This window comes from Sphaeramia orbicularis, chromosome 4 (genome assembly GCF_902148855.1).
Source record: "Sphaeramia orbicularis chromosome 4, fSphaOr1.1, whole genome shotgun sequence".
Taxonomy (NCBI): domain Eukaryota; kingdom Metazoa; phylum Chordata; class Actinopteri; order Kurtiformes; family Apogonidae; genus Sphaeramia; species Sphaeramia orbicularis.
Window position 1 is genome coordinate 33,624,346 of NC_043960.1, and position 27,790 is coordinate 33,652,135.

General features: G+C 36.3%; 1 protein-coding gene across 1 annotated transcript; it reads left to right on the forward strand.

Moving 5' to 3' along the window:
- Nucleotides 1-6,801: 6,801 nt before the first annotated feature.
- On the forward strand, nt 6,802-26,878 carry lrrc8c (leucine rich repeat containing 8 VRAC subunit C). The gene is made up of 3 exons (XM_030132643.1): nt 6,802-6,936; nt 19,981-20,123; nt 23,656-26,878. Exons 2-3 carry the CDS (start codon nt 19,986-19,988, stop codon nt 25,891-25,893), a joined length of 2,376 nt encoding a protein of 791 aa, XP_029988503.1. The 5' UTR covers nt 6,802-6,936; nt 19,981-19,985; the 3' UTR covers nt 25,894-26,878.
- Nucleotides 26,879-27,790: the final 912 nt, after the last annotated feature.

Genomic DNA, 27,790 nt, shown 5'->3' on the forward strand with positions numbered 1-27,790 from the left:
CAGAACAAGAAAGTTGTAGATGAAATCCCCTTATACTGGAGCTTTGACAATATAAAAAAATATGAAATCTAACTGAACACATGACCTGGAAGCATGGGTCCCCAGCCCTATCATCAGGTCCTAACTGTACATGACACCTGTGACACCAGGTCTGCATCTGGACTGGTCCTGTTCATGTGGTCTCTCTCCCCTGGTCTGTAACAAAAATGAACAAAATGAACAAATGAGCCAAAATATAGAGAAAATTATCAACAAAAATGACAAAGATACTCAATAAAATGAACTGCAATTTCCAAATGAATCAATTAAATGTGTCACCTGTCTGACTGCAGGGGTTCCACAGCTGCAGACCTGGTCTGTCCTGGGTCAGCAGGAAAGTTGTGGATGAAATCACATTGTACTTGAGCTTTGACAATATTTAAAAATATAAAACCCAACTCAACACATGGTTCATGTCATCAGGTCCTGATCTGCAGCTGGTCTGCATCTGGACTGGTCCTGTTCCTGGGGTCTCTCTCCTCTGATCTGGTACAAAAATTATGAACAAACTGAACAAATGACCCCAAAAAATATAGAATATCATCAACAAAAACACACAATAATGGGATATATAATGTTAACCTGTCTATAAACTCAATGTATTCATTATTACTTAGATGTATTGGCAGTTATCTATATGGTATGTGTGTGTGTGTGTGTGTGTGTGTGTGTGTGTGTGTGTGTGTGTGTGTGTGTGTGTGTGTGTGTGTGGTGTGTGTGTGTGTGTGTGTGTTTACTATACATTTACATGTATAGTGGACTTGATGTTTGCCACTTTCCAAAAAAAACCATCCATCCATAAAATTATATTACAAATATTATAGTACAAATCACATAGTTTATATATTGTGTATCAATGCATAAATTGTGATGATGTTATGATGACAGAATTAGATTAAGAAGACACTTAAGAATACTTAAATGAGTAGCACACATGTTTACCCCTTGTGACTTATTAAACCAATAGATCTCTCCAGACTCACATCTCTGAACATCAGACTGTAACACATGCTATAAACATGGAATATTCTATAACTGAACACTATGTCCAGGCCACTCATGGCTCTGCTGTATCCCTAAGGTTCTGGTGGACTGAAGAGTTTCATCTCCTTCTACAGGTGGAGTTACACTTACATGCATTTTATACGCATAACACAATGGAGCATCTTGATATAAATGAAGAACTGAATCTGTCATGTTACCTTTAATTTGTCAGCATTTGTAATATATAAACCTAATAGGCTTAAGATACTTTACACATGATAAAGCAATCAAGAGAATCAAGCAACATGAACATTGGCTCTAAGATTAGTTCTCATCTTCTAAACAATGTTTTTCCAAAACTCTAACTGATTCAAATGTTATTTCCCATGGCATGAATATACAAAAAATACACCAGTACTGTAGTTCTCCATTAATCTATCCATTTCAGTGCTTTAACAGTCAGAATGGAGGAAATCTGCTTGTTTTTGCAACCTACTGTAACTTCTGCGTCATATTTTAGATGTGTGACAGTTTTATCCATATCTTAGTTCTGAGGTCAGGCTGCAGTCATGGTATGCTGCTGTCTGCACACTTTGCCTTGTACTCAGTTCCCATGTGGGTCTGCAGACAAGACGTCTACAGTCCAAGGTTTACAGACATACACGGCCATATTTTGTGTAAATTATTACCCCACCCCCAGAAGGGGAGGCAAGGGGTATTGTTTTTGGTTTGCTTTGTTTCTTTGTTTGTTTATTAACACTTTAGCAGCAAAACTATTGGTTGAATTCATACCAGCTTGGGTTTATAGATTGCCAGTGACCCAGAATAGATGTGGTTACATTTTGGGGAAAAGAAGGTCAAAGTTAAATTTTTTATGAATTTTAAATCTTTTTTCTGCTCCCATTTTCTTATGATGGTTGAAATTTGAAATGTCTATAAAAACATCAGTTTTGTTTCAGTTTACTTCAAAGTTGGCACATAGAGGCAATTGACATGCTGACATCACCACATGCATAGACGCGATGACATCAGCTGGATCGATGCCAAAATAAGCTACAATAAGTGCAAGGGGCGGGGTTTGTTGTGCCTGGAACCACTTGTCTGTATCTGTTTTCCTTCAGGTTGGGCACATAAGGATTATTTACACTGTGTACATTGGTCAGTGCATTCAGTACTAGATTATTTGTGTAATATCTGTTCTCACAATCTTGGTTGTAATAAATGTTTCCTTCTTAACACATCTAGAGTCCTTCCTCAGTCTTCAGTATCTTTCTACAACTTCCCATACTTAAATAATGGTTTGCTGTCAAAATTTCACTTTGTTTTTTCCATTTCCATACAACAACAGAGGAATAAATGCACTGTTTGCCACTTCTCATTACAGTACATGTTATTTCACATGTCATGTCCTGGTGAGGCAGATTACATAATGACTCATAACTCCTCCTCTGAGATCATGGTAAATTCCAGACTTGACGTAAATGTCAATTATGGTTTTTGCTGAATGTTTTAATGTCTAATTTTAAGACAGGTTTTACTTACTCTGCATGCACAGCAAAAAAAAAAAAAAAAAAGCAGTGAATACAGCTGGCCATGCTGGAGGAGACACAGCCATGCAAATACTCAACTGTGGATGAAGTCACCTACTATTTTAGGTTGCAGAGGTCAGCAACACTAAAACTGAGAGAAAACAAAATCGCGAGCCCTTACATTAATTATCCTGTTTGGGGCTAAAAGTACACACTTAGGTTGATATTTCACCGCAGCTTTATCAGACACCTACGCAGCTTTTTCTGTGCACTGAAATAGAATGGACACCTGGACATGTGCTGGTCACGATGGTCCTCCTACTGCAACAGAAAAGATATGCAAATGTTTGGCTTTGGCTGCTTTTTTACCCCTTTGCACACATATTCTCAAATTAGGGACTAAGTATGCTTCCTTTAATTCCTTCACTTCTACAGTTTTGATATACTCCAGATACTTTACACAGTTCGCTCAGTATATTTCTTAGGTAAATATTGTACTTTGGTGTCTCTTGTTACCATTTCAATATCATAAATGCATCTTAACCCTTTAAAACCAAACATGTCATATTTGATACATTAGTTTTGAAGCCCTCCTTGTGATCAGTGTGATATTTTTTTCTTGAAAAACCTGATGTATACAATTAGATACATGCAATACACGGATAATCCACCAGGGGGGAGGAATTCATTGACCAGAGGCCTTTCCAGTGACACTACAAGATTGTCATTAATGAAGAAGGAGGCAGAACTTTGCCAATTTTGAAAAAGAATTACCAATTTGTTTGAAATGTTTGCGTTATATTATGTTTTGTTTATTCAAAAATAATAATATTTGAGCATTGACACCCGATGTATCAAATATGATCCCAAAGTGAAACTCATACATGGAAATTGATATTTGAAAAAACATTTTTTTTGGGTTATTCAGAAGGACCAATAAAAGCTCCAGTTTCAAAGAACTGGAATTTTCTGTCACTGATTTAATCGTTCAGGCTTTACAGGGTTATAGGCAGCAGCATAGTATTATTCACCGGCATCTTAAAAGTGGTATTTTAGGATGTTGTGCTTATAATCCTTTAGCATGTGTTACATTCTGACCTTAGAACAGTTATGTGTAATGGTGTTTTCACATTGTCCCATTGCTTTGATGTGCTGATAGGATCTGGATTGTGTCTGCCAATTGAAGCTCTGCAGTACTCTGGCAGATTTTGGAAATAGAAAGTGAGGAAAATAAAAGGCAGTTTCCTTGCAGTAATGTCATGTTTTGAAGTACAGTATATTTGCAAAATACTCAACCTGTGCTGGTGTTGTGTCTGGCAGGAGTTTGAGGAATGTCAGTCACTGAAATAGCTGTTAGGTCAGAACAGTTTAACAGCTGAAGGGCCGACAGCATTGAAACAGCTCTGACAGGGCAATGTCAAGTATGGACTAGCATAATAAACATAATGAGAGAGGGAATGTATGTACAAATCTGAACTATTTGTACTTTAATGGGTGTATCTGATTTATGTTCTATGTTTTATTTACACATCTATTTTATATTTGCACTCCAGTACATGTTAAAGGCATATATAGTACTTTTTACTCCACTACATGTATAGTATGTCTGATTTCAACCTAACACTTTAAGTGGAAATGTTTCATGACGAGTACTTTTACTTTTGATATCTTAAAGTACAGCAAAGTGCAAATGTAAGTATTTGTATTTTAATGGGTGCATCTATTCTATATTTGTACTCCAGTACATGTTAAAGGCATTACTTGTAGTTTTTTTGTATCTTATTTTATACTAACACTTTAAGTAACCATTCTTCATGATGAGTACTTTTACTTTTGGGCTCTTAAACGAATGAAATAGTGCAGATGTAACTACAGATTTGAGGTAATTTGTTCTTTAACCCATAAAGACCCAAATATCCACCGGTGACCAAAACCATCAACTGATGTAAACTGTTTAATAACTTCTGATCCATTAATCCTATCAATCCATGTAAATAATTGTTGTAAAATACAGTTTGTCATCTTTTCATGGTCATCAGATATGACCCATTTGGAAGTTCAGAGGCTCTGTAGTTACCATGGAAACACTGTCATCTTCTACAACACTGATTCACCAGTAAAACCCATGGAGTTGGATCAGTGACACTTGTTTTTATGTTCAGTTATTGATATTTTTTGTTGAAAAAGTTACTTTTTCTTCAGTTTTTTCAGTTGTTTTTTTTTTTTTTTTTGATAAATTTTTTGTTTGTTTTCAGTGTGCATCTCAGAAGTACAATACAAAAGAAAAAGAGAGACATTCACATTTTATAATATAAGATTCTGTGACACACATAGTATAAACCCCACCCCCCCCCAGAACCAGTGGCGACCCCCATACCAACCTAGTCTGGATCTCCGAATACAAAAACCAACTAATAAAGACAAATAAAGACAAATACATGTATATAGATGAAAGAGAATATAATTCACAGATATAAACAGAATAATGATCAGGAAGTTTTTTCAGTTTTTGATATAATAACCTTCAACTTTAATCTGAGCTTTAATGAACATCTACATGATCAGCGAATTAAATATAGGAAAATACATGATTTACACTGAAAAAAATGCAAAATAAGGAAGATAATATTACAATCAATGGTAATAAATCACTTAAGAAAGGTTAAATATAGAGAAAACTTCATTTGGGAACTGACACAAAAGTAGCACTGGGTCTGTATGGGTTAATGGGCATGTCTAATTTATACTCATACCCCAGTACATGCCACAGGAAAAAGTACAGATAAGTGCCTCAGTGACACTTAAAAGTCAAGGTTATATTTATTATACATATAGATTACTTTTATTTAAGTTTTTCTCAGCTGTGTTCATACTACTGATAATGTTTACAAAGTGTATATTTTCATCAGTGAAACAGTGTTATTTTATGGTAATAGTATGCTATGGCAGCATTTATACTTTATTTATTAAGTTTTTTTCTTTTACTGTTATTATTTTTGGACAGTGTTTAGGTACTTTCTATTTTAGACGCTTTCAACTTTTTTTTTTACTCCAACAGAGTCTTGCACCAGAATTCCTGTACACCTGGACTGTTTGTACGTGCAATTTTTGTCTGTAAGCTCAGGTTTGATGCCAATACTGAATCTGTGGTGAAGAGGGGCCAACAGAGGAGACTGAACTCTTTTAACCTCCTAAGACCCAGGAAATGTCAGCAAAGTACAAGCTTTTTTTGTTTTTTATTAAATAAGTGCCTATATTGGAAACATCATGATGCAACAGTTTTTTCAGATGCAGTTTTTACAATTTTTATGGAATGTCCTTTGTGGTGGACAGTTTTCTTTTCTTTTCTTTTCTTTTTTTTTTTTTTTTGTATAAAGTTGTGAAACTCTTGTCTACAAATGTGGACAGAAAACCCATAGCTGGGTCTTAGGAGGTTAATGTCAGTGAGAAGATTTTAAGGAACTTTTATTGTTCATTCATTGAAAGCCTTCTAACATTTTCTTTTATCTGTTGGTCCAATGTTTTAACTATGAAAGACAAGAAGAGTCTGCACACCATCGTAAGAATATACTGCAAGATCATTGGAGTCAGACTTGTCTTCCCTCTGGGAGCTTCAGGTGGTGAGGAAAGCAGATACCATCATAAGAGATCCTCACCATGTGCTGAGTAAGAAGTTTGTTTTGATGCCTTCAGGCCGGCGTTACCACACACCTCAGAGGAGAACCAACATTTATTCAAAATGTTTTATTCCTTCAGCTATCACACTTTTAAAGTATGACAACAGCTATTTTAGTCATTTTCTATGAGTTTTTTTTTTTTTCTTTAACAGAACCAATAGGGTCTCTTAGTCTGGGTTGGTATTTATTGATTATTTATTGTTGATTATTTAAATGCATTTATTCATAGTTCCTTCCAATGATCTTGTATTTGTACACTGATTTATTTAGGTTTGTCACATTGCACTTTGGATGTGGGCTGATGTCTGTGGTAAGCTGCAAATGAACTGCCCATATGAAATAAATAAAGTTTTCTGAATCTGACTCCTACACATCTTGTAAATGTAAAGATGTTGTTTTTGTTGTTTGTCAGGGGCAGTGCTGCAGCCTGGGCCTCTCTCTCCTCAGCAGACTACCAAAGCACATCTCAAACAGAGGAGTGTGTGCTCCAGCAGTCCACGCCCCTGCGCGCGCGCACACACACACACACACACACACACACACACACACACACACACACACACACACACACACACGCTCCGGCCAGAGGACTCAGGACGGTGGACGGACCGGGGACCGCCGCCTGCGCACATGATGATCCTGAGGTTTCTCGCATGAAAGCGGACCCGGCCAGACCCTGCAGAAGTCCAGCCGTCAGCTCCAGGAAGGTAAAGCGATGTTTTAGACCCATATGACAGAGCTCATCCACATCCAGGGTTCTTCTGCCCTGGCTCACACCACAATAGCGCATTCACTTTTCACCACTACTCCACTCAGGGCAGATTTCCGTCAGTTTTACGCACTTGGTTTGGTGTCATATTAAAGGTGGACACGGTTTAACATGTGTCCTGACAGAGCTGATCCCAGAGCAGGCTGAGCGGACCCCCTTTACCGCTGTGAAAGGGAACTAAAGCTCCTAACTGGACTTCTTATTATTATGGTCTGTGCGGATCAGTGGCTGAATCCCAGCTCATCTGTCTGCGTTTGGACTTTTCTCTGAGGTTCTCCTTTAAAAAGTGTCTCATTTACACAAACGGGCTTTTCTTCTTCTGCAATGCGGTCTGGGTTTTTTCCATGGACATAACGACACAGGACTTTAGTATTCCCGAGGCTGGGTGTGTTCCAAACAAGTCTGTTTTTGGATATCAGGGATTCAGACACATTTCCTGTCAGGAAGGGACAAGGATATGGCCTGGTCAGCCCAACTCAATGGCTGACTCATCCAGGGGGAAGACAGGAATGTTCCTATAGGACTACTTAAGACACACACACACACACACACACACACACACACAAATGACTTTTACACACTTATTTATGTTACTTTGATTTATGATTAATCCTACATGTGATTTTAAAGGCATATTACTCAGTATTATCGTGTGTTACTTGACTTAAAGTAATGCCACAGTGTAAAGTTATCAAGCTCCTGCACTAAAAACAGAATACTAGAGAAAGAGTATTAAAAAAAAAATGTCAGCATAAAAGTTCCCAGACCAGAAGTATGGGTTAGTTCACCCGCCAAGATACAGACCCTCCCCTAACACCCCATAAAACTACAACAGTCCATCTCAACACATGTGCTTTGCATAGACTGCATGACATTTCAGAAGCAAACTTAATTTTTTGAAACACTTCTATGCATTTTAGTGTCAACTTATTAATAGTTTGTGAAATAAAATGTTATATGTTGAAAAATAACAGTAATAACTCATTTATACAACATAAAGCAGAATATAGTGTAGCATGACAACCTAAAATAAGAAATGTTGAAGCAAAATGACTTTAAATGAGATAATTTGCTATTTGGGTTCATTTTAGGCACAGAGCTGTAATGTTTGACAGCTTTTTTTTCACATTGTGGTATTCCTATGAATATGATTAACCCATAAAGACCCAAACATCCACTAGAGATCAAAAACATCTACTCATGTAAAATATTTAATAACTGTTGATCCACAAATCCTATCAATCCACGTAAATAGTTGGTGTAGAATGCAGTTTTTCATCTTTTCATGGTCATCAGATATGACTCATCTGGATGTTCAGAGGCTCTGTAGTGAACATGGAAACACCGTCATCTTCTACAACACTGATTCACCAGTAAAACCCATGGAGTTGGATCGATGACAGTGGATGGACACACTGGGTTAATGTTCAGTTAATTATATATTTTACTGAAAAAGTCACTTTTTCTTAATTTTTCTCTGTTTTGATATTATAAATAATAAACATAATATAATAACCTTGAAGTTTCCATGAACATCTCAATTAAATATAAGAAAATACATGTTTCACAGTGAAAAATGCAAAATATAGAGGATAATATAGTAATAAATGGTGATAGATGGCATAAGAAAGATTAAATCAAGAGAAAAATTCATTTGGGAACTGCCACAAAAGTAGTACTGGGTCTTTATGGGTTAGTCATCCCACATCCAATAACGACACATGTCTAATGCATATGGTCACTGCACATCCTCATTTCTGTCTGATTTACCTTAAAGTCATACTAAAAGTTATCGACTGTCTCCTAAAGACAAAAAAAAAAAAACTTGATCTGTTTCCACATTCACAGATAATTCATGGATCTTGTGTTATAATAGTTAATCAAGTCTGAAAAGAACATAAAGTAAAAATTGACCTTTAAATAGTTATGGTTACATCACAGGTACAGTGATCATTTACAGTTAATGGATAATGACAGTTATTTAACAACAGTATCATTTTAACATCTGAAAGTACAGTAAATGTTTACTCCTGCTGACTACCCTGCTGGCTGACCTGGTTAACAAAATTATTTTAACACTATATGGTTTCAGATTAGTTTATTTATATACACTAATTTGTCCTCTGAGGGACTAAGACGGTCCTGATGTTAGAACTTTTTTGGTGGTAACATGACCAAATGCAAAACTGACTGACATGGACAAACGGACAGTAGGTGTGTATTGTGCAATGCATGCTATAAATGAAAATACCAGTGTCTACAAGATAAGATAATGCAAACAAATTCTGTGACGTATTGGTAGGGACATTTTTTTTAATCCTTTCAAATGATTACTAGGGACACGTCCTTACTGTACATATACAAATCTACACTTTCTGCACAGAAACTGACACAATATATCTATATATTTCAGTGTAAATTAGAATATGACAGGCTGATGTGATCTGGGTGTGTGATGGATTGTGGAAATGGAAAGTAAAAGACAATTTCCCTCTGACATTCAGAAGCTTCTTGGATTATTACAGAATGTAATTTACATGAAATGCAATGTATAGAAAATAAGATATGACATATAAACTGGTCTTTTAGCCTTCTAGTTTTAATTGCTTTTATTTAACCATGCACATCCCCTTAGAGACCTGGCTGTGGAAGTTACAGACATACAGAAAGAATTAAATAAACTGCGTGCTGAATTGCAGAGTATAAGTAAAATTCCAAACAAAGGGCAGAAGAATGAGCACTTAGAAAAAGAACAGTCATTAAGTGCTGTAGGCGACTTGATTAAATGTACGTTCAACCCTCATCAGGACTGTGATCTATTAAAAATACCTCAGGGACAAACATGCACTGGGGTCTCTAATGTTTTCCAGATATGGTGCGGTTGAGATTTCTTGAGAAAGATTCCTGTGCTGTTAAGAAATTTGGAATAAATATGCATAGAGATGAATCTGTTTGTATACATATTAGCTTTGGTATCTGACTGGTTTAACCATCATCCCTGAACAGACACTCCTCATGCTTGGTCTTACTGTTATTGTGATGTAACAGCAATAAAGGAATCAATAAATAACACGTGAAAAATGTAATTGTACCATGTAAATATCATCCCTCTAAAAGCATCTGAGCTTTTAAAAACCTTTTAGAGAATACTGGAACCAAACTTCTCAATCATGACCTAAAGTTTGTGTGGTGAATTCAGTCATTGACAACACCTTTTATCTGTGCAGAGGATGAAATAACACACATTAAGGTTTGGCACCTTTTAGATTATTCATGGCATCTGTTTAGACCAGGGGTGTCAAACTCACTTAGGTTCAGGGGCCACATACAGTCCAATGGGATCTAGACCAGTAAAGTAATAGCACAATAACCCATACATAATAATCCAAATTTTAATCTTTGTTTTTGTATTTTTATTTATCTATTTAACCAGGTAAGTTAGTTGAGAACTGATTCTCATTTTCAATAATGACCTGGACATATACAGAGATGAACAACCAATCTCTCCCACATCTACATTATTAAAGCCAAGTGGCCTCCCTGTGCGTGTATATGTGTGTGTGTGTGTGTGTGTCTGGGGATTCACACAAAATCCAGAAAGAGCTGACTGCTTCAGTTTGGTATACTTATATATTTTTGGTCAAGGAACAGACTAGCAAAAACGGCAAGTTGATAGGACCAGTATTTTGGGAGATATTAGTAATTATGGAATGCAATAGCCTTACAACAGTGCTAACCACTGCATCACCATGCTGCCATGAAAAAAGTAAAATTACATCATTAAAATGGGAATAACCTGAACAACCATATGGCACCTGATATTTTGTAAGAAAATAATTACAATTTTAACAATATTTAGTCTATTATTAACACAACTAACGGATCACAGTGGATCTATTATATTGTTAAAATTGCATTTATTTTTCTTAAGACATTTCATGTTGTGCATATTTTTTCAGGTTATTCACATTTTATTGTGAAAGGATAGTTTGGAAATGTAAATATTATCATGTTTTTTTTTTTCCACATTAAACCAAGGAGAACAAGTGGTGCCAGGCACAATAAATCCTGCCCCTTGCATGTACTGTAGGTTATTTTGGCATGGATCCAGCTGATGTCATCATGTCTGTGCGTGTGCTGATGTCAGCATATCAGTTGCGTCTATATATGTGCCAAGTTTGAAGTAAATTGAAGCAAAATTAATGTTTTTATAAACATTTGAAATTTCGTCCATTATAAGAAAATGGAGAAAAAAAAAAAGATATAAAAATTTTTATAAAAAATTGAAACTGTGATCTACTTTTCCCAAAATGTAATGACAACAATTCTGGGTCACTGGCAATCTATAAACCCAATTTGGTATGAATTCACAACCAGCAGTGTTGCTGCTACAGACGTGAAATTTCGCCCATTATAAGTAAATGGGAAAAAAAGATTTTAAAAATTCATAAAAAATTTGAACTTTGGCCTACTGTTCCCAAAATGTAATGAGATCTATTCTAGGTAACTGGCAATCTATAAACTCAGTTTGGTATGAATTCAGCCAATATTTTTGCTGCTAGAGTGTTAACAAACAAACAAACAAAGAAGCAAACAAACTGAACCAAAAACAATACCCCTTGCCCCCCCACCCTTCATGGGGCAGGGTAAAAATTGGAGTTGTCATTATTTATAGGTTATTACGCTCTTATTTTACTGGTCTGATCATATTTGTCTGTATGTGACCTCTCAGCGAACATGAGTTTGACATCACTGATTTTTAATTAGGGCTGTCAAAATTAACACATTAATGCAGATTAACCCATCTGAAGCACAGAGTGACTCTGAACGTCTCTGCCAATGCATTTGGGGCAGTTTGTCCAAGTAGAGTCAACGTCATGCATGTGCAAATGGGCAGTTGATCCAGTAGTGACAGGCAGCAGAACCAACCCATAAATATGGAAGACACTAAACAGCACGTTGGCCCTGTGGATGGAAATATGAGGACAAACATAACAAGATGGAACAGTTGTTTTGTTGAAACTGTTGAAGGTGTTTAATAAACACGTTAAGTGCATATATATTCCATTCTGTCTTGAGTCTGTTTGCTCATGCAAAGTGAAATGCAATTAATTTAGATAAAAAATGAATGATATTTAATCGTGATTAATCGAAATTAATCCACAACAACCCTGTGATTAATCTGATTAAAAACTTTAATTTGACAGCACTATTATTAATATCTTCAGTGTAATTTTTGCATTTCATAAATTCATCCCACAGGCCGGATTGGGAACTTTTGTGGGCTGGTTTTGGCCCTAGGACCATATGTTTGACACCCCTAGTTTAGACTTAGCTCATTTAAAGTAGGATGTATGTCTACCATATACATATCTGTTAACACCTATGAACTGACATAATTGAGTTCATACATTTTACAGATGTATTCACACAACATTCACAGAGCAGGAGTGTGTATCCAGTGAAGTGTCAGACCCACAGTGGAAACAGGACACCGCAAGAGTAAGCACTTTACACAAGGTGACTACAGAGAGAGTTCAGAGGAAGCAGGATCAGAGGTACACCATGCTACTGTTGTTGACGACAGAAGGTTTTATCCTCTTAGACTAATAGTTTAGTCCATAATGTAGGTTTATATAAAAATAACTGAGATGGGATTGTTCTCCCTGTAAAGTAGTGCGTTGATGAATTACCTAAGAGTAGAGACACTCTAAAGCGAGTGGGCTTTTTGAGCTGTGAAGTTATGATCCAAACACTTCAGAAGTGCTTTAAAATGAGTCGTTCATTTATTCCCCTGAGGGCGCTTACCTTAAAATAATTACACCGATAATGTACATTTGTATCATGTCAAAGCTCCACTCAAGACGGGCTCGGCAGTTTGTGAAGACATTACAGATGTTGTGTTTAATTGTCTTTTATTGAAGTTACTGCTCAAGAGGACAAGTGAATTTAAGTGCATTTATACTCTGATTTGTATCATGGATTTCTATTACGACTGGACTTGAAAGGTCCAACATTAGTGGACTGGTAGATAGTTTTCACATTATTACCCCGCCCCCCAAAGGGGAGGCAAGGGGTATTGTTTTTAGTTCAGTTTGTTTGTTTGTTAACACTCTAGCTGCAAAAATATTGGTTGAATTCATACCAGATTGGGTTTATGGATTGCCAGTGACCCAGAATAGATCTCATTACATTCTGGGAAAAGTAGGTCAAAGTTCAAATTTTTTTTTGCATTTTTAAGATCTTGTTTTTCCCCATTTACTTATAATGGGTGAAATTTCAAATGTCTGTAGCAGCAAAACTATTGGTTGAATTCATACCAAACTAGGTTTATAGATTGCCAATGACCCAGAATAGATATGGTTACATTTTGGGAACAGTAGGTCAAAGTTCAAATTTTTTATGTATTTAAAAGAAAAAAATTTCTCCCATTTACTTATAATGGGCAAAATTTCAATTGTCTATAAAAACATCAATTTTGTTTCAATTTACTACAAACTTGGCACATATATAGAGACAATTGACATGCTGACATCAGCACATGCATAGACATGATGACATCTGCTGGATCGATGCCAAAATAAGCTGATGTCATCATGTGAGGGGCGGGGTTTGTTGTGCCAGGCACCACTTGTTATTATTATTATGATTCACATGTCAGTCAAATGCAACCGAAAAAGTTTGTTTACAAGTATGTAGTTTGACAAAGCACAGTGGTTGTAGACACTTGTTTTTATGTTCAGTCAATCACATATTTTGCTGAAAGTCCCTTTTTCTTAAGGTTTACCTCTCAGTGTAATTTACTCTGAGATTTTATGAACATCTACAAGGTCTCAGGTACTTTAAATGTAGGAAAATACCAGATTTTCTCTAAAAAATGCAAAATACAGAGGGTAATATTATAATAGCTGGTATTATACTGTCATTATATGATAAATCACTCAGGAAAAGTTAAATGTAGGGGAAAAATTCATTTAGGAGTCTCTGCAAAAGTAGCTCTAGGTCCTCAAGTGTTACAAAAAAACAAAAACTTCTTTTCCATTTTATTATGGCTATAGCCTATAGTTCCACAAATTCCAAGTACAAACATGCAGACCTACTGTATGTAGAAGAGCAGAGAAAACAAAGGGGTCTAAGATACAGAAATGAAACAGTTTGGATAAGTTGCATAAAGTAGTTAATTGAAACTTAGATGTGGAAGTTACCACAAAGTTGACTGCAGGGCTCATTGAATATGTTTAGCCAGTATGCTGTTTTTGTCTTTCTTCTGAAAAACACAAAATTGTTCTTAACCTGTCTATAATGAAGATGAATATTCCAGTTCACATTTTCTTCTTAGAAAGGTTTCATTTTTGATATTTGCTCATATCTAAAAACCTGTTCATATACTGTCAGATTGTTCACAACTGTGGAGCATCTTCACCAGAGATGATCTTTGTCTTTATCACAGCTGAGCAAACAGAGGCTGTGTGTGACAATCTGTGGGGAAAATATCAAATTCATTTTCTGAATGTGCCGTACACATGTCCAAAATTTTCATCAAGCCAGAGTAATAACAGCCCACATGTCTTAATCTTAAAAGGTTCCATTGAGTAAAAAGGCTTCATTCAGAATATCCAAACAGATGGTGTTTACGCGTCATATTCAGAATAACTGGAATAATAATCTGCATGGCACTGTGTTTTTCATGGTTGTGGGTCATAACTATATATTTATAATATATATGGCAAATTTTCCAAGGATGGACCGCTAAACCCCCCCCCCCTGTATTTTATGGCAAATTTTCCAAGGATGGACCGCTACCCCCCCCCCCCCCCCCCCCGATTGTGCACTTCCTGTCTACCTCACAGTTTCATTCTGCCAGCAGGCCTGGGTGCTCATTTGTAACATGGGTCAATTGTAACTGTTGCAGTTGCTCTAATCAGGAACCATTTAGAACTCACCTAATTCACTCTGCACATGCTCAGTTTAGTCCTTAGTCCACATAAGAAGTTGTAGTGCCGTGAGGCAGACGCATCAAAATTTGTGAATGAAAACATAATTGTGTGGTAAGTAATATTTTTTGCTCTAATTATTTTTGTGATTGCATAGTTTGTGTTTGAAAGTTGTGTAAATTATATTTGTGAGATAAAGATTTATGCAACTGTTTATCCACCTGTCCACAATGATCTAATATAAGATTATTATATCCTGTGTAGATCAGTGTTCTTATTTCATATATTGGCCAATATATCGGTTATCGGCCAATATCGGATATCGAGTGATATATTGGATATCGGCTTTTTTTAGTCCCCATTATCGGCATCGGCCCCAAAAATCCCATATTGGTCGGGCTCTAGTGTCTAATCAGCTGACCGGCATATCAGCAGCTCTGGTTCAGTTACTCCTGTCAGATTGTTTTTGCTTTATGCCTGACTCCACAGCATTTGTTCTTGGTCTGATTTCCTGGTTTTGACTCGGCCTGCTCCTGACACTGTCTCCTTGTCTGGGCCCTGGTAAACCCACCAGCCTTCTGTTCCTCATTATTACCAAGTCTGTCTGTTTGTTCCGTTTTCATCCACCTGTGTCTGTTTGGTAGTGATAGGCAAAGTGAAGCTTTCTGAAGCAATGAACCTTTTCAACACAGTTGGATTGAAAATGGTTCACTACTCAAAGCTTGTTTCGATCATGTGACCCATGATGCCCGAAGCTTCATTTGACACATACACCATGTGACTGGTTCAAACGCTGATTCAATGGTAGTGGTTGACTCTTCCCTCCTATTAAATCTGTATGGGTGATTTTGAAGAGAACATGAACAAAACAAATACAAAAACAAATTAGTGCATAATTTATAGTGTTGAAAATAATGTGTTACAAAAGTAATGGATTACTTTTTTCTGTAACGCAGTAATGTAAGGCAATACTGATCAGTTTTCAGTAATGTTTTACTCGGTACATGTTCAATAGTGCATGTTACAGCACACTTTTCTTCCATAATTCAATTGCTCAAATGAAAGAAAAAAACAGCGAGACCTAAGGAGTAAAAAATGCATCAGGTAACGCATCATTTATGACGAGAGTCTGTATGTAACTCAAAAGTAATACAGAAGTCATTTAACGCATTACAATGCTTAGACAGTAATGTTGTAAGGAATTACTTTTAAATAACAGTTACAAGTATTCTGTAATGTATTACAGTTTGGAAGTAACTAGCACAACACTTGATTCATACATTAAAACCAAGGAAGTATGTGTATAGCAGCAACCCTGACGTAACTGTTCTGTTAATGTTACTGTTTGACTGTGTGTCAGTTACTGCCTAATGCATTGAGTGTGTACAGAGCTACGATGGACAGGTGAGTGGATGAGAATGGTATGGGGGCGGAGCCTGTGTGAAAGAGAGCGGATGAGTGAGACAGATCCAGCAGTTAAGATTCACAATCATTTTTTTCTGTGGTTATGGCCTACAGTAACAATACTGTTCCAATAAAGTGACCAGTGGAATAAACCCTCATATGTCCTTCTGATGCCCAGGTGGACGCTAAAATACTAACAAGTTATATTTACACACAAGTTCATCTCCATTTACTTCATTGGGTTTTAGTGATGTGGACAAATCATACATTTGTGTTGTTTGTGTTCTCATCAAATCACCCATACACATTTATCAGCAGTGAAGTGTGAACCGCTACCATTGAATCAGCATTTGAACCAATCACGTGTTAGATGAAGCTTCGGATGTCATGGGTCATATGATCAGCAAAAACAAATCAAGCTCCAATACAAGCTCCACTGAAATTTCTATTTATTTTGACACATGCTTCAAAGTTTTGCTGTTCCAATTATCACTCCTGTCTGGTTTTTACCGTTCTCGGCTTCCCTGAGAACAAGCTCTGAATCATCTGCTGCTGTCAGTCTCCTGGTTTGTCGTCCCCACAAGGCTTCAGTCCAGCCTGTCCTGGGTGTTCCAGACACTGCCTCTGCCTTTCCTCTAAGACTGTTCAACTGATGCTTCTAAACAGTAGGGCTGTAAGAAAATATCGGGTCTGCAATATATCGTGATATTTCATTTCACAATATTGTATCGATACTAAGCAGTACTGTATCGATATTTTTTAGGTATTTATTCAAATGTAGATATTGTGGAGGTTCTTTTTTTTATTATTATTATTATTATTATTTAACACTCTTTTATTAAATAATGTTAGTTCCTTTGTTGGGATTGCACAAAAATAATGTTATGACGTTAGTTATGAACTAATAGAATATGAACATTTGAACAGGATCTTAAACTGTAATGTCCGTAAAACATAATTTAAGTTTTAACACAGGAAAATTTTGTGATATAGCATTAGATCCTGTCTGATCAAATAAAAATGTGTTTAGTATTTGTGCATATTTCTGGTGTAATTCACTTCTTCAAGGAAATAATCATTTACAAAAAAACGAAACAAAAAATTGCCTTTTTAACAGTATCATAATATATCATGATATATCGTATCATGATCCTAGTTAGAGCCCGACCGATATGAGATTTTTGGGGCCAATGCCGATACCGATATTGGGGGCTAAAAAAAGCCGATATCCAATATCTCAGCCGATATCTGATATTAGCCGATAACTGATATATTGGCCAAAATATGAAATAAGAACACTGATCTACACAGGATATAATAATCTTTTATCAGATAATTGTGGAAAGGTGGATTAACAATTGTATAATCTTTGTTTGTCTCACAAGTATAATCTAAACAACTTTCAAATGCAAACTATGCAATCACATCAAAATCATAATAAAGAACTTTTCTGACTTTTACCTGAGTGTGTTGCATTTGGGTCCAAATACACGACCTGTTACAAAATCAACAATCATCAATCAATCAGTCAAGTTTTATATGTACAGCGCCAAATCATAACAAAAGTTATCTCATGACACTTTACATATTGAGTTGACCAAATCCAGACTCCAGACAGTCATCATTAGGTTATATTTTTGTGTAGAACTGCAAGCTTATAATTCTGCTCAATGCATCGATACAGAAGTCCACATCATAGTGCATCTGTTAATCTTGATTTTTTTCACACCACTAGTATCTATCATGCATTTAGAAGTGCATTGACTGCAGGGATATAGCATAAGTTTGCTAAAGTAGCCTGTTAGCTCTGTGCTTTACCAGTTCCCTATGTACAACAACATATGGAGTGCTATTCAGTAACTGAGCAGATAGTGTTTTTTTTTTTTTTTGCCCGCTCCGCAGGGTATTGTCATCAGTTCATCGTCCGTCTCTGCAAAAACTTTGGCATGGACTGAAGGCTGAGGGTTTTCAGTCTTATTATAGCTACAACTTATACCACAGGAATGTTTCGTGTTTGTTCATTTTTGCAATACACATATTTTACCAATGCATCTATGTAAAATAAATGAGTAACTTCAGTTTTAAAATATTCAAATCTAAAGCTTCTACTGATCTAAAATGTTCACTAAGTTTTCATCTGTTAATCCCAGCAATACATTTGAATAATTCAGGTAAAATGCAGTTTTTCATTGTTCTCAGATATGACCCATTTGGACGTTCAGAGACTCCACAGTGAACGTGGAAACACTGTCATCTTCTGAAACATTGATTCAGCAGTAAAATCCATGTCGTTTGAATGACAGTGGTTGTGTGTTTATTTTTTTTCTTCAATTACCGACATATTTTGCTCAGTCACGTTTTTCCTCTGTTTTGATTTAACCTTTGGATTTACTCTAAACATCTACATGACCAGTAAATTAAATATGGGTGCTTCTATGAAACTGGTCCCTAAAAACAGGACATGGGGGCTAAAAATTCAAACCACATGTAGACTAATGTTATGAAGCAAGTTTGGAAGCACTTTGGGTCTATTTTAAAAAATAAATAAATACTGAGATAAAAGAGAAACTGTTTTTCAGATAAAACACATTTGTATATTATTTTACATTATATTTAATACAAAAATCTGTATGTAATATGGTCAAAAGGACACGGAAATTACACGCTACTATTTTTTTTAATATATCTCTTTATTCTCTCACAGGTACAGTTTGGGAATTGGACTAATTATTCAAGACAGAGTGTTTCACAAAAATGACCACTGTTGCAAAATCATTTGTGATTTATATGTGTTTAAATGGGCAGGTTCTGCAGGTAATGCAAGTGGACATGATGGGTTACATGCAAAACCTGGAATGAGACTGCTAATTCATGAAAAACACGCATGTCTGGATTAAAAAAACCACTAGAATCATCCATTTTAACAGTGTCTTTATTTATAGTGGTATATAAGACCATTTCAAGCCATGTTTTCAAAAATAAAACGGACTGACGCCTAGGTAGTTTTTCATGTCCCAATTTTGTTCCTATTTTTGACCCAATATTTTATTAAAAATTCATTAATTTTGGGATGGCTCAGAGCAAGAGTATATATTTTTTTGCATTTATCTGAGGTCATCATTAGGTACATCCTGGGGGGAAATATGTCTAAATTTCTCTTTTATTATTGGGTCTAAAAAGCTGGCAAAGTGTCAGGTACCAAAATGTACCCAGTTTCATAGAAGCACCCATATAGAAAAAGATTTCACTAAAAAATGCAAAATTTGGAGGATAATATTATAAAACATGGTGATAAATCACTTAGGAAAGTTTAAATGCAGAGTATAATATATCGAGAAGTCGCCGCAATGGTAGTTCTATGTCTTTAAGGGTTAAAAGATGATCAAACTACTTTCCTTTTTATTATCTGGACAATTCCTCTACAAATCACAAAAAGTAGACTCATTCAAGACGGGAAAAAAGCATTGAAAAGTAAAAAAAAAAATAAAAGCGTTCAGACAAATTGCAAAAAAAAAAAAAAAAAAAAAAAAACCCTGATCAACATTTAATAGCTTTGTTTGTGTTTCCTGAAATGGATTCCTTTTGCTCCTCTGTTCCAGCATTTTCCCATCTCTCTTTAATCCAACGTTCTCCTTTGGTTTCAGGCATCATGATTCCTGTGATGGAATTCCGTCGGTTCTCTGAACAGCAGCCGGCGTTCAGAGTCCTGAAGCCATGGTGGGATGTGTTCACTGACTACCTATCTGTAATCATGCTCATGATCGGTGTGTTCGGATGCACCCTGCAGGTCAGTGGCTCTGGACAACGTTTTCTAATGTTTTATGATTTTGAACTGCAGAACGTTTGAGAACAGTAGAGTTTTTTTTCCACTAAATATACAGTGATTGAGTCATCAGAGAAAGACTGACGGAACATAACTCCTCTGCCTCCTATACTGGCACCACTTCAGACCCACTAATTCCTTGCTTTTACAACCTGGACTGCAGGCAGCAAAAGAAGCATTCAGCCCATCAGGAGCTCACCAGCGGAAACATTTACCCGCCCAGCCCCTTTCAGTAAACACAGGATTCCAAACCCCAGTCGCCTGGCTCTTGACTTCACTCTCTTCTTTGGAGTCGCAGCAGTTTTTGGCTGAAACAAGACTCTGTAGTGTAAATCCTGGAAATGATAGCAAAACATTTTTAGAAAAAAACCGTTAACTGGAGATTTATCAGAGTTGAATCAGCCATTGTTTCCTATTCTCACCACAAGAATGTTTGGACATGAGTTGATCTGCAATTAATAATGAAGCCAAGTTTACTTTCCAAGTCAGAGCATTATCAACATGCCATGTTATCTGATTAGTTCACTGTCTGACACACAAATCCAAACATGGAGTAAACACAGGGACATGGTGTGTACGATTCTGCAGATCAGCTCTTCATAAGCCTCAGCAAATTTGACTTTACATTTGAGCACACTTCACTGCTGTTAGTGTACTATTATAACACTATTTACACTTAGGGTTAGTATCATTCTGAGAGCAGCATTCAGAGTTATTTAACCGCAAAACGGACTGTTCTTCTTTCACATCATGTCCAACATATTCAGCTTATTCAGGGTCAAGAAGCTAAATACAGAGCAGTAAATGTTTTCCCTTTAGGCCTGCCATAAGTGAATTAACATCCCCATTTCCTGTTATTTTCATGGCACAACTGAAGCAGCTGGTTTTCATTATTTACACAAGCAAGCATAACATTAGACATTTATTGTTGTCTGATGTTGAACACGGTCATTTATCAGCAAATGTACACACAACAAAACAATAGATGACAGAGAAATCACACAGGTAATTAAAAAACTGAAATAACCTAGTTCCTGTTTACATGTCACACTTTCCAGACTCTACATCCAGCCTTAGGTTCTGTCCATATGAGGACAGTTTCGGTCGTATCCGCAAAAGTTTTGTATCAGATAAGGATTTCGTCCACATGTCACTGAAACCACAACTTTTTGAAACAGGTCCCAGAGTGGATACATTTGAAACCGCCAGTTTCGTGTCTTCATCTGTAAGATCAAACCGCAACTTTTCTAAAATGATGATGTCATAGCCCCACCTCTCTAACCTTTCACCCCTGAAGCAAGATGTCACTTCACAACAACAACAACAACAACAACAACAACAACAACAACAACAACAAGTAGTGCCCATGCTACAACAGCTATTGAGCTTATTGGAAATATTGAATCACAATCTTCGGCTACTCTTTCATTACAGTGAGCAACAAACAACCGTAGCTAACAATATTTACTACATGCTCTTTGATCTACTGTGGAGAGTTGTTGTTGTTCTTCTTCTTCTTCTTCTGTAGTCTATGGTTTGTATACAGTGCACAAGCTTTATGTGCATGCTCCAAGTCTTGTCCATTTTTGGCGAGAGCATTACAGCACCACATGCAGGCCTGGCATTTGTACTACATCGCTCTCAGTTGTTTTCAGTGGTTTCGTGCAGATATTTCCTGAAATGGCTCCGTGTTTACACAGCACTTTTTTGAAAATGACAAAGAAAAAGATCAGATAGGAAAACATAAACATGGCCTTAATTTGGAAGTGTTATTTAGGTATTTGACTTTAGTAATGATGTGTGATGCAGAAAGACGATGTAGTGAACGTACAACATGTCCTCACAACACAGTCAGATTTAACAAACACACTGCAAAAAGGAATTTCAAGAAAGTATTTTGTGTCTTGTAAAGCTTTTCATTAGTAAAGGTAATTCAGTTGTAGAGTATGTTAGAGAAAAAGAGTATATTGTACATCTAACCTTTACCATCATAAAACATTTAAGATATTTCACACAATACTGAGCTTGATTAAACCCGTAACATGCTTTATTGACTAGATTACTTTATTTTAAGAGGAAGATCACTCAAACAACACAATTTAAGCACAATCTGCTAAATTTTGTAGATTTTGTCACTTTATCAGTGGCTAGACTTTTATTGTAGTTTCAAAAATTTTGGAACCAAAGCAAAATTGTTTACCTGAGTGGCAGATTGTAATTAATACATGACATTTTGATTCTTCTTGTTTGGTATAAGTAATCTTGCCAGACAAAATCTGTTGATCCGTTACCCTTTACTAAGCCCCGCCCATCATAGTTACTGTTGCTATGCCTGTCAACCTTTGACTCTCAGCATGTCACAGGAAATGACTCTGAAGTGTCTGTGATCAGGGGCACCGTAAGGGGGAGAAAAATGATAATGATTCTAATGACTGAAAGGGGCCCTATAAAATAGTAGAACATTAGTCTGTTGTTTTTACAAAAATTATAAAAAATGTTTGCTTCTCTAGACGCAAACATATTAGATCTTTCCATTTGTTTTTTTTTTATTTGTTTGTTTTTAAAATATCCCCTCCTTATTTCAACAAATGGTTTGGTCAAGGTGTCAATGTTAGTAAATATACTTTCATCCAAATGGTAAACTATATTTTATTTGTATATCAATGTGAGAAATCTAATACTGTTATTAGAAAATATTAAAATGTTTAAGTTGATTTGAAACTTTCTCATTAATCTTGTATAAAATCTATTGTAAGCAGAATATTGATCCACGCCTGCACAAATAGGCCTAGAAGAGCTGTCTGCACAATGTAGTGTTTATTTGTTCAGCAAAATATGAGGTAAACTTCTCACTATGTTAACTTGTTTAGTTGTAAGCAAACATAGTTTTTTCTAGTCAGAATCATTTCAATCTAACTCAAAACAATAAATTTAGCTGATAGCAGAAGCTTCATTCATATAAAACCAAATTATGATCAGAAAACAGCAAAGGTTAAGATAAAAATCATAATTGCGTCATTATGTGTGTATTTATTTTTGCACTTCTTTGGCTCATTCAGTGAGTTTTACTTGTACTGTTGGAGCTGCTTAGTGTTAGCTTAGCATTTAACTGATCATTTAGTAACTATAATGTCAGGTAACGATGGAAATGACATGCCGACGATATTAATATGTAAAAAGTTCGTACACACACTTCAGCTTCAATTCAGCTTCCACTTGATCTGAAAGCTTGACAGGCCTCCCATGTAGTTACGGCTGATAACGGGGGATTGGGATAACTTTTCTTAGTTACTTTTTGAGAAACTCAGGATTGCTCATATCAGACCTTTGGTTACAAGTAACTGCCCACGTCTTTCTCCAAAACAAAACGTCTATTACCTGATTCTTACTGAAACTGACATTCATTATTGTGGTTATGTATGTGTCTGAAATGTTATTGTGGTCAAAATGTTTTTATTCTACTTTACTAATCTGTGTTTTCCTAATTTGGTGTTAGGTCATGCAAGACAAAATCATCTGCCTTCCTCGAAGAGTGCCTTCCGAGAACACAAGCGACACAGAATTGTTACACTCGGACCTCGATATATCAACTGTACCAAGAGAAATGACAGGCCTTAAAACTGATCTGGATCGTCAACAGTATGATTACATCAATCAGATGTGTTATGAAAAGGCACTGCACTGGTACGCCAAGTACTTTCCTTATTTGGTTCTTATACACACTGTTGTTTTCATGGTGTGTAGCAACTTCTGGTTTAAATTCCCCGGGTCGAGCTCTAAAATAGAGCATTTCATTTCCATGCTGGGCAAGTGCTTTGACTCTCCGTGGACCACACGGGCTTTGTCAGAGGTGTCAGGAGAAAATCCTGAAGAAAAGGAGAAGACTAAGAAGAGTAGCATCCCTAGATCCAATATCACCATGTCTCCAGGAGAAGGCAGTTTGGAAAAGACACAGTCCCTTCGGTCAATCCCAGAAAAGATTGTAGTTGACAAGCCTTCAGCAAGTGTACTTGATAAAAAAGAGGGGGAACAAGCTAAAGCCCTTTTTGAAAAGGTAAAGAAGTTCCGTTTGCACGTTGAGGAAGGGGACATTCTCTACCTTATGTATGTTCGCCAAACAGTGGTCAAGGTGTTTAAATTCCTCCTGATCATTGCATATAATAGCTCCTTAGTGAATAAAGTGCAGAACAAAGTACGTTGTGAAGTTGAGATCCAGGACATGACAGGCTATAAACAATTTCAGTGCAAACACACCACAGCACATCTATTTTCTAAGCTGTCTTACTGTTACTTGTGTTTGGTGGCTGTCTATGGATTAACAAGCCTTTACACCTCGTACTGGTTGTTTTACCGATCACTAAAAGAATACTCATTTGAGTATGTCCGCCAAGAAACAGGCATCAGTGACATACCAGATGTCAAGAACGACTTTGCTTTCATGCTACACATGATTGACCAGTATGACCCGCTCTATTCTAAACGATTTGCAGTTTTTCTGTCTGAAGTCAGTGAGAACAAACTCAAACAGCTTAACCTCAACCATGAGTGGACTGCGGAGAAGTTGCGTCAGAGGCTCCAGACAAACGCCAACAACAGACTTGAGCTTCAGCTGTTCATGTTCCCTGGGTTACCTGACACTGTCTTTGAGTTGACAGAGCTTCAGTCGCTCAAACTCGAGATCATCAACAATGTCACCATCCCTGCCTCGGTGTCCCAGCTGGAAGACCTTCAGGAGCTGTCTCTTCACCAGTGTTCCTTAAAGCTGCACACAACAGCTATTTCATTCTTCAAAGAGAACCTGAAAGTATTGCGTGTGAAGTTTGATGATAACAGAGAATTTCCCAACTGGATGTACGGTCTGCGCAACTTAGAGGAGCTCTATCTGACAGGACCATTGAGCCCTGATGCCTCCAAGAATATAGTCCTTGAATCACTGCGGGAGATGAAGTGCTTAAAAATTCTTTCCCTCAAGAGTAATTTGACCAAGATACCACAGTCAATAGTTGATGCCTCTAGTCACCTGCAGCGACTCTACCTGCACAATGATGGCACGAAGCTCGTAATGCTCAACAACCTGAAAAAGATGGCCAATCTGACAGAGCTGGAGCTGGTGCGCTGTGATTTGGAACGCATTCCTCACGCAATCTTCAGCCTCACATGCCTGCAAGAGATTGACCTGAAGGAGAACAATCTCCGCTCTATAGAGGAGATCATCAGTTTTCAACATCTGCGCAAACTCACTTGCCTTAAACTTTGGTACAATAGTATCATGTATATTCCAGAGCATATCAAGAAACTTGGCAGCCTGGAACGCCTTAATTTCAGCCACAACAAGATTGAGATATTGCCTTCACACCTCTTCTTATGCAACAAGCTGCGCTACCTGGACATATCCAATAATGACATCAGGTTCATCCCTCCAGAGGTAGGAGTACTCCAGAGTCTACAGTATTTCTCTGTCACTTGTAACAAAATTGAAAATCTTCCCGATGAGCTCTTCTTTTGCAGAAAGCTCAAAACCTTAAAGCTTGGCAAGAACTCACTGTCCATTCTGTCACCAAAAATTTCCTACCTATCTCTGCTGACGCACTTGGAGCTCAAAGGGAACCACTTTGAGGTGCTGCCACAAGACCTGGGGTTCTGTCGGGCTTTGAAACGCAGTGGCCTTATTGTTGAAGAGACGCTATTCGAAACTTTGCCTTCAGATGTCAGGGACCAAATGAAGGCAGAGTGAGACGCCTTATTTTAGCCACAGTGCCTGCTGATTGTTCTGTCTACCATTTCAGAGCATTTGTTTTGTACATACTTTACACTACTGCTAAGAAAGCTCTTTTCAAATTACTTCACAGAATTAAGTGTTTTTGATATAGTTTAAAATAACTTTAATATAAAGTGCAGAAGTTTTAGGCCACCCTTAGCTGTTTTGTTTTTACACAGTTGTAATTACCATAGTATCTATTCTCAGTCTCTTTGTTAAAATACAACAAAAGCAGAAGGGAATATTGTAAATATGGTTCCTACATGACACAAAGTAGCCCAAACAATAAGAAACATTGGATATGTGTTGAATGAATTATAGTATAAGACACTAGAAGATTCATTAAATTTTATATTGTCTGTGTAGAGGGGCTTTCAAGACATGTTCAGAACAAAGGAACCTCACACTAAATACAAGATAGTTCAGCCTGTTTTTTTTTTCTGAATTTCTGCTTTTTAATGCTGGTCTAAATTTCTCTTGTATCTTTTCCCAACAATTGAAAAATTCATACATAGATTACATCACTGTACTCTGGCTAAAATAACAAACCTACTTGTGGCCTAATACTTTTGCACATTACTGTATATTATATAATTATAACTAACGTTACTGTTTTGTTGCTACATTTTTATTTTATTTTTTTACTTTTTTTTTTTATTTCATCCACTACCAATATTTTATGAAATCATGTCACCAGTCACTGCTACAAAAGATTACTGAATGTAAATCTAAACTGAAAACCTCTTGGCCAGTAGCCTAATGCTGTATTGTATCTACTTTTTGTTGTTCTGATAAAGTATTTTTATTTTCTTTGAAAGACTGTTAGTTCATATGAACCACAGCAGGGAAACCCAAAAGAAAGACATATCTTTCAGTTAGAATAGATTAATATCATGACTAAATAAGTCTGTAGCCAATATATAAGATGCTGTTTAAATTGCAATAAACTTGAAGGACTGTATCATTTTACTGATTTATTTGATTCTTTAGATATGTACAAAAACATTAGCTAATTAAGAAACATTTATTTTTATGAAGACTATTTCAATTACTTATACGTAAATGTAATATTTGAGTTGGATTTCTGAAAAGCCTCATTAAACATTAATACAAACTGATTAAAACATTTGCCAAACATTATTATATGTCCATTACAACAAATTATGCAGTATCTTGTATGCAATAATTATAAATAATTAAAAATAATGTATCTTTGTTACGTGTATGTCAGTTGTAGTCTGGGATGATATCACCCTCTGTAACCTGACGATTAGCCATATTAAGAGGATTATCTGTGTGCAATAGGTCTCAGATGAAAATAAAATTGGTCTGAAGTGTAACGGAAATAACTGGATATTGTGACACCAACAAAAAAAGGAGCTTATCTGGATGTTCTTTGTGTTTTCTTCATAAGGGGCAGTACAGTACCAGAAAAAACAATGAATAACTGGATTAAATCAAAAATAAATAAATACATTAACAATAAAGTTATAGAATGTATAAAACAATCGATCATTGACGTCACTAATTGGTGATTGCTGGGTTTGCATTTTTGAAGCAGAAGTGACTATATTTGGACAAGAAGGTGGAACTGGGGAACAATAGTCATAGTTAATAGTTGCCACATATTTTGAAGAAACACCATAATGTTACCAATATTTTCTTAAATTCTGGAACACTTGTTGGCTGAATTAGAGTCAGACCTTTATTTCTAATTCCTCTGTTTTATAAGTATTTAGGACCAAACCTCATTATAATCCAATCCTGTTTACATTAAAAGTACTACAGTATACTTTTCTATTAATGCAACATTTCCTTTCTCATGTCAGTGGACAGAAATGCTTAACAGAGCTTTTATGAAGTACATTTTGTC

What these genes read in the sequence shown, in the direction of transcription:
- lrrc8c (XM_030132643.1), top strand. Translation starts at nt 19,986, where the DNA reads ATGATTCCTGTGATGGAATTCCGTCGGTTCTCTGAACAGCAGCCGGCG. An exon ending in TGTTCGGATGCACCCTGCAG is followed by an intron (nt 20,124 to 23,655) that starts GTCAGTGGCTCT and finishes ATTTGGTGTTAG; the next exon opens with GTCATGCAAGACAAAATCAT.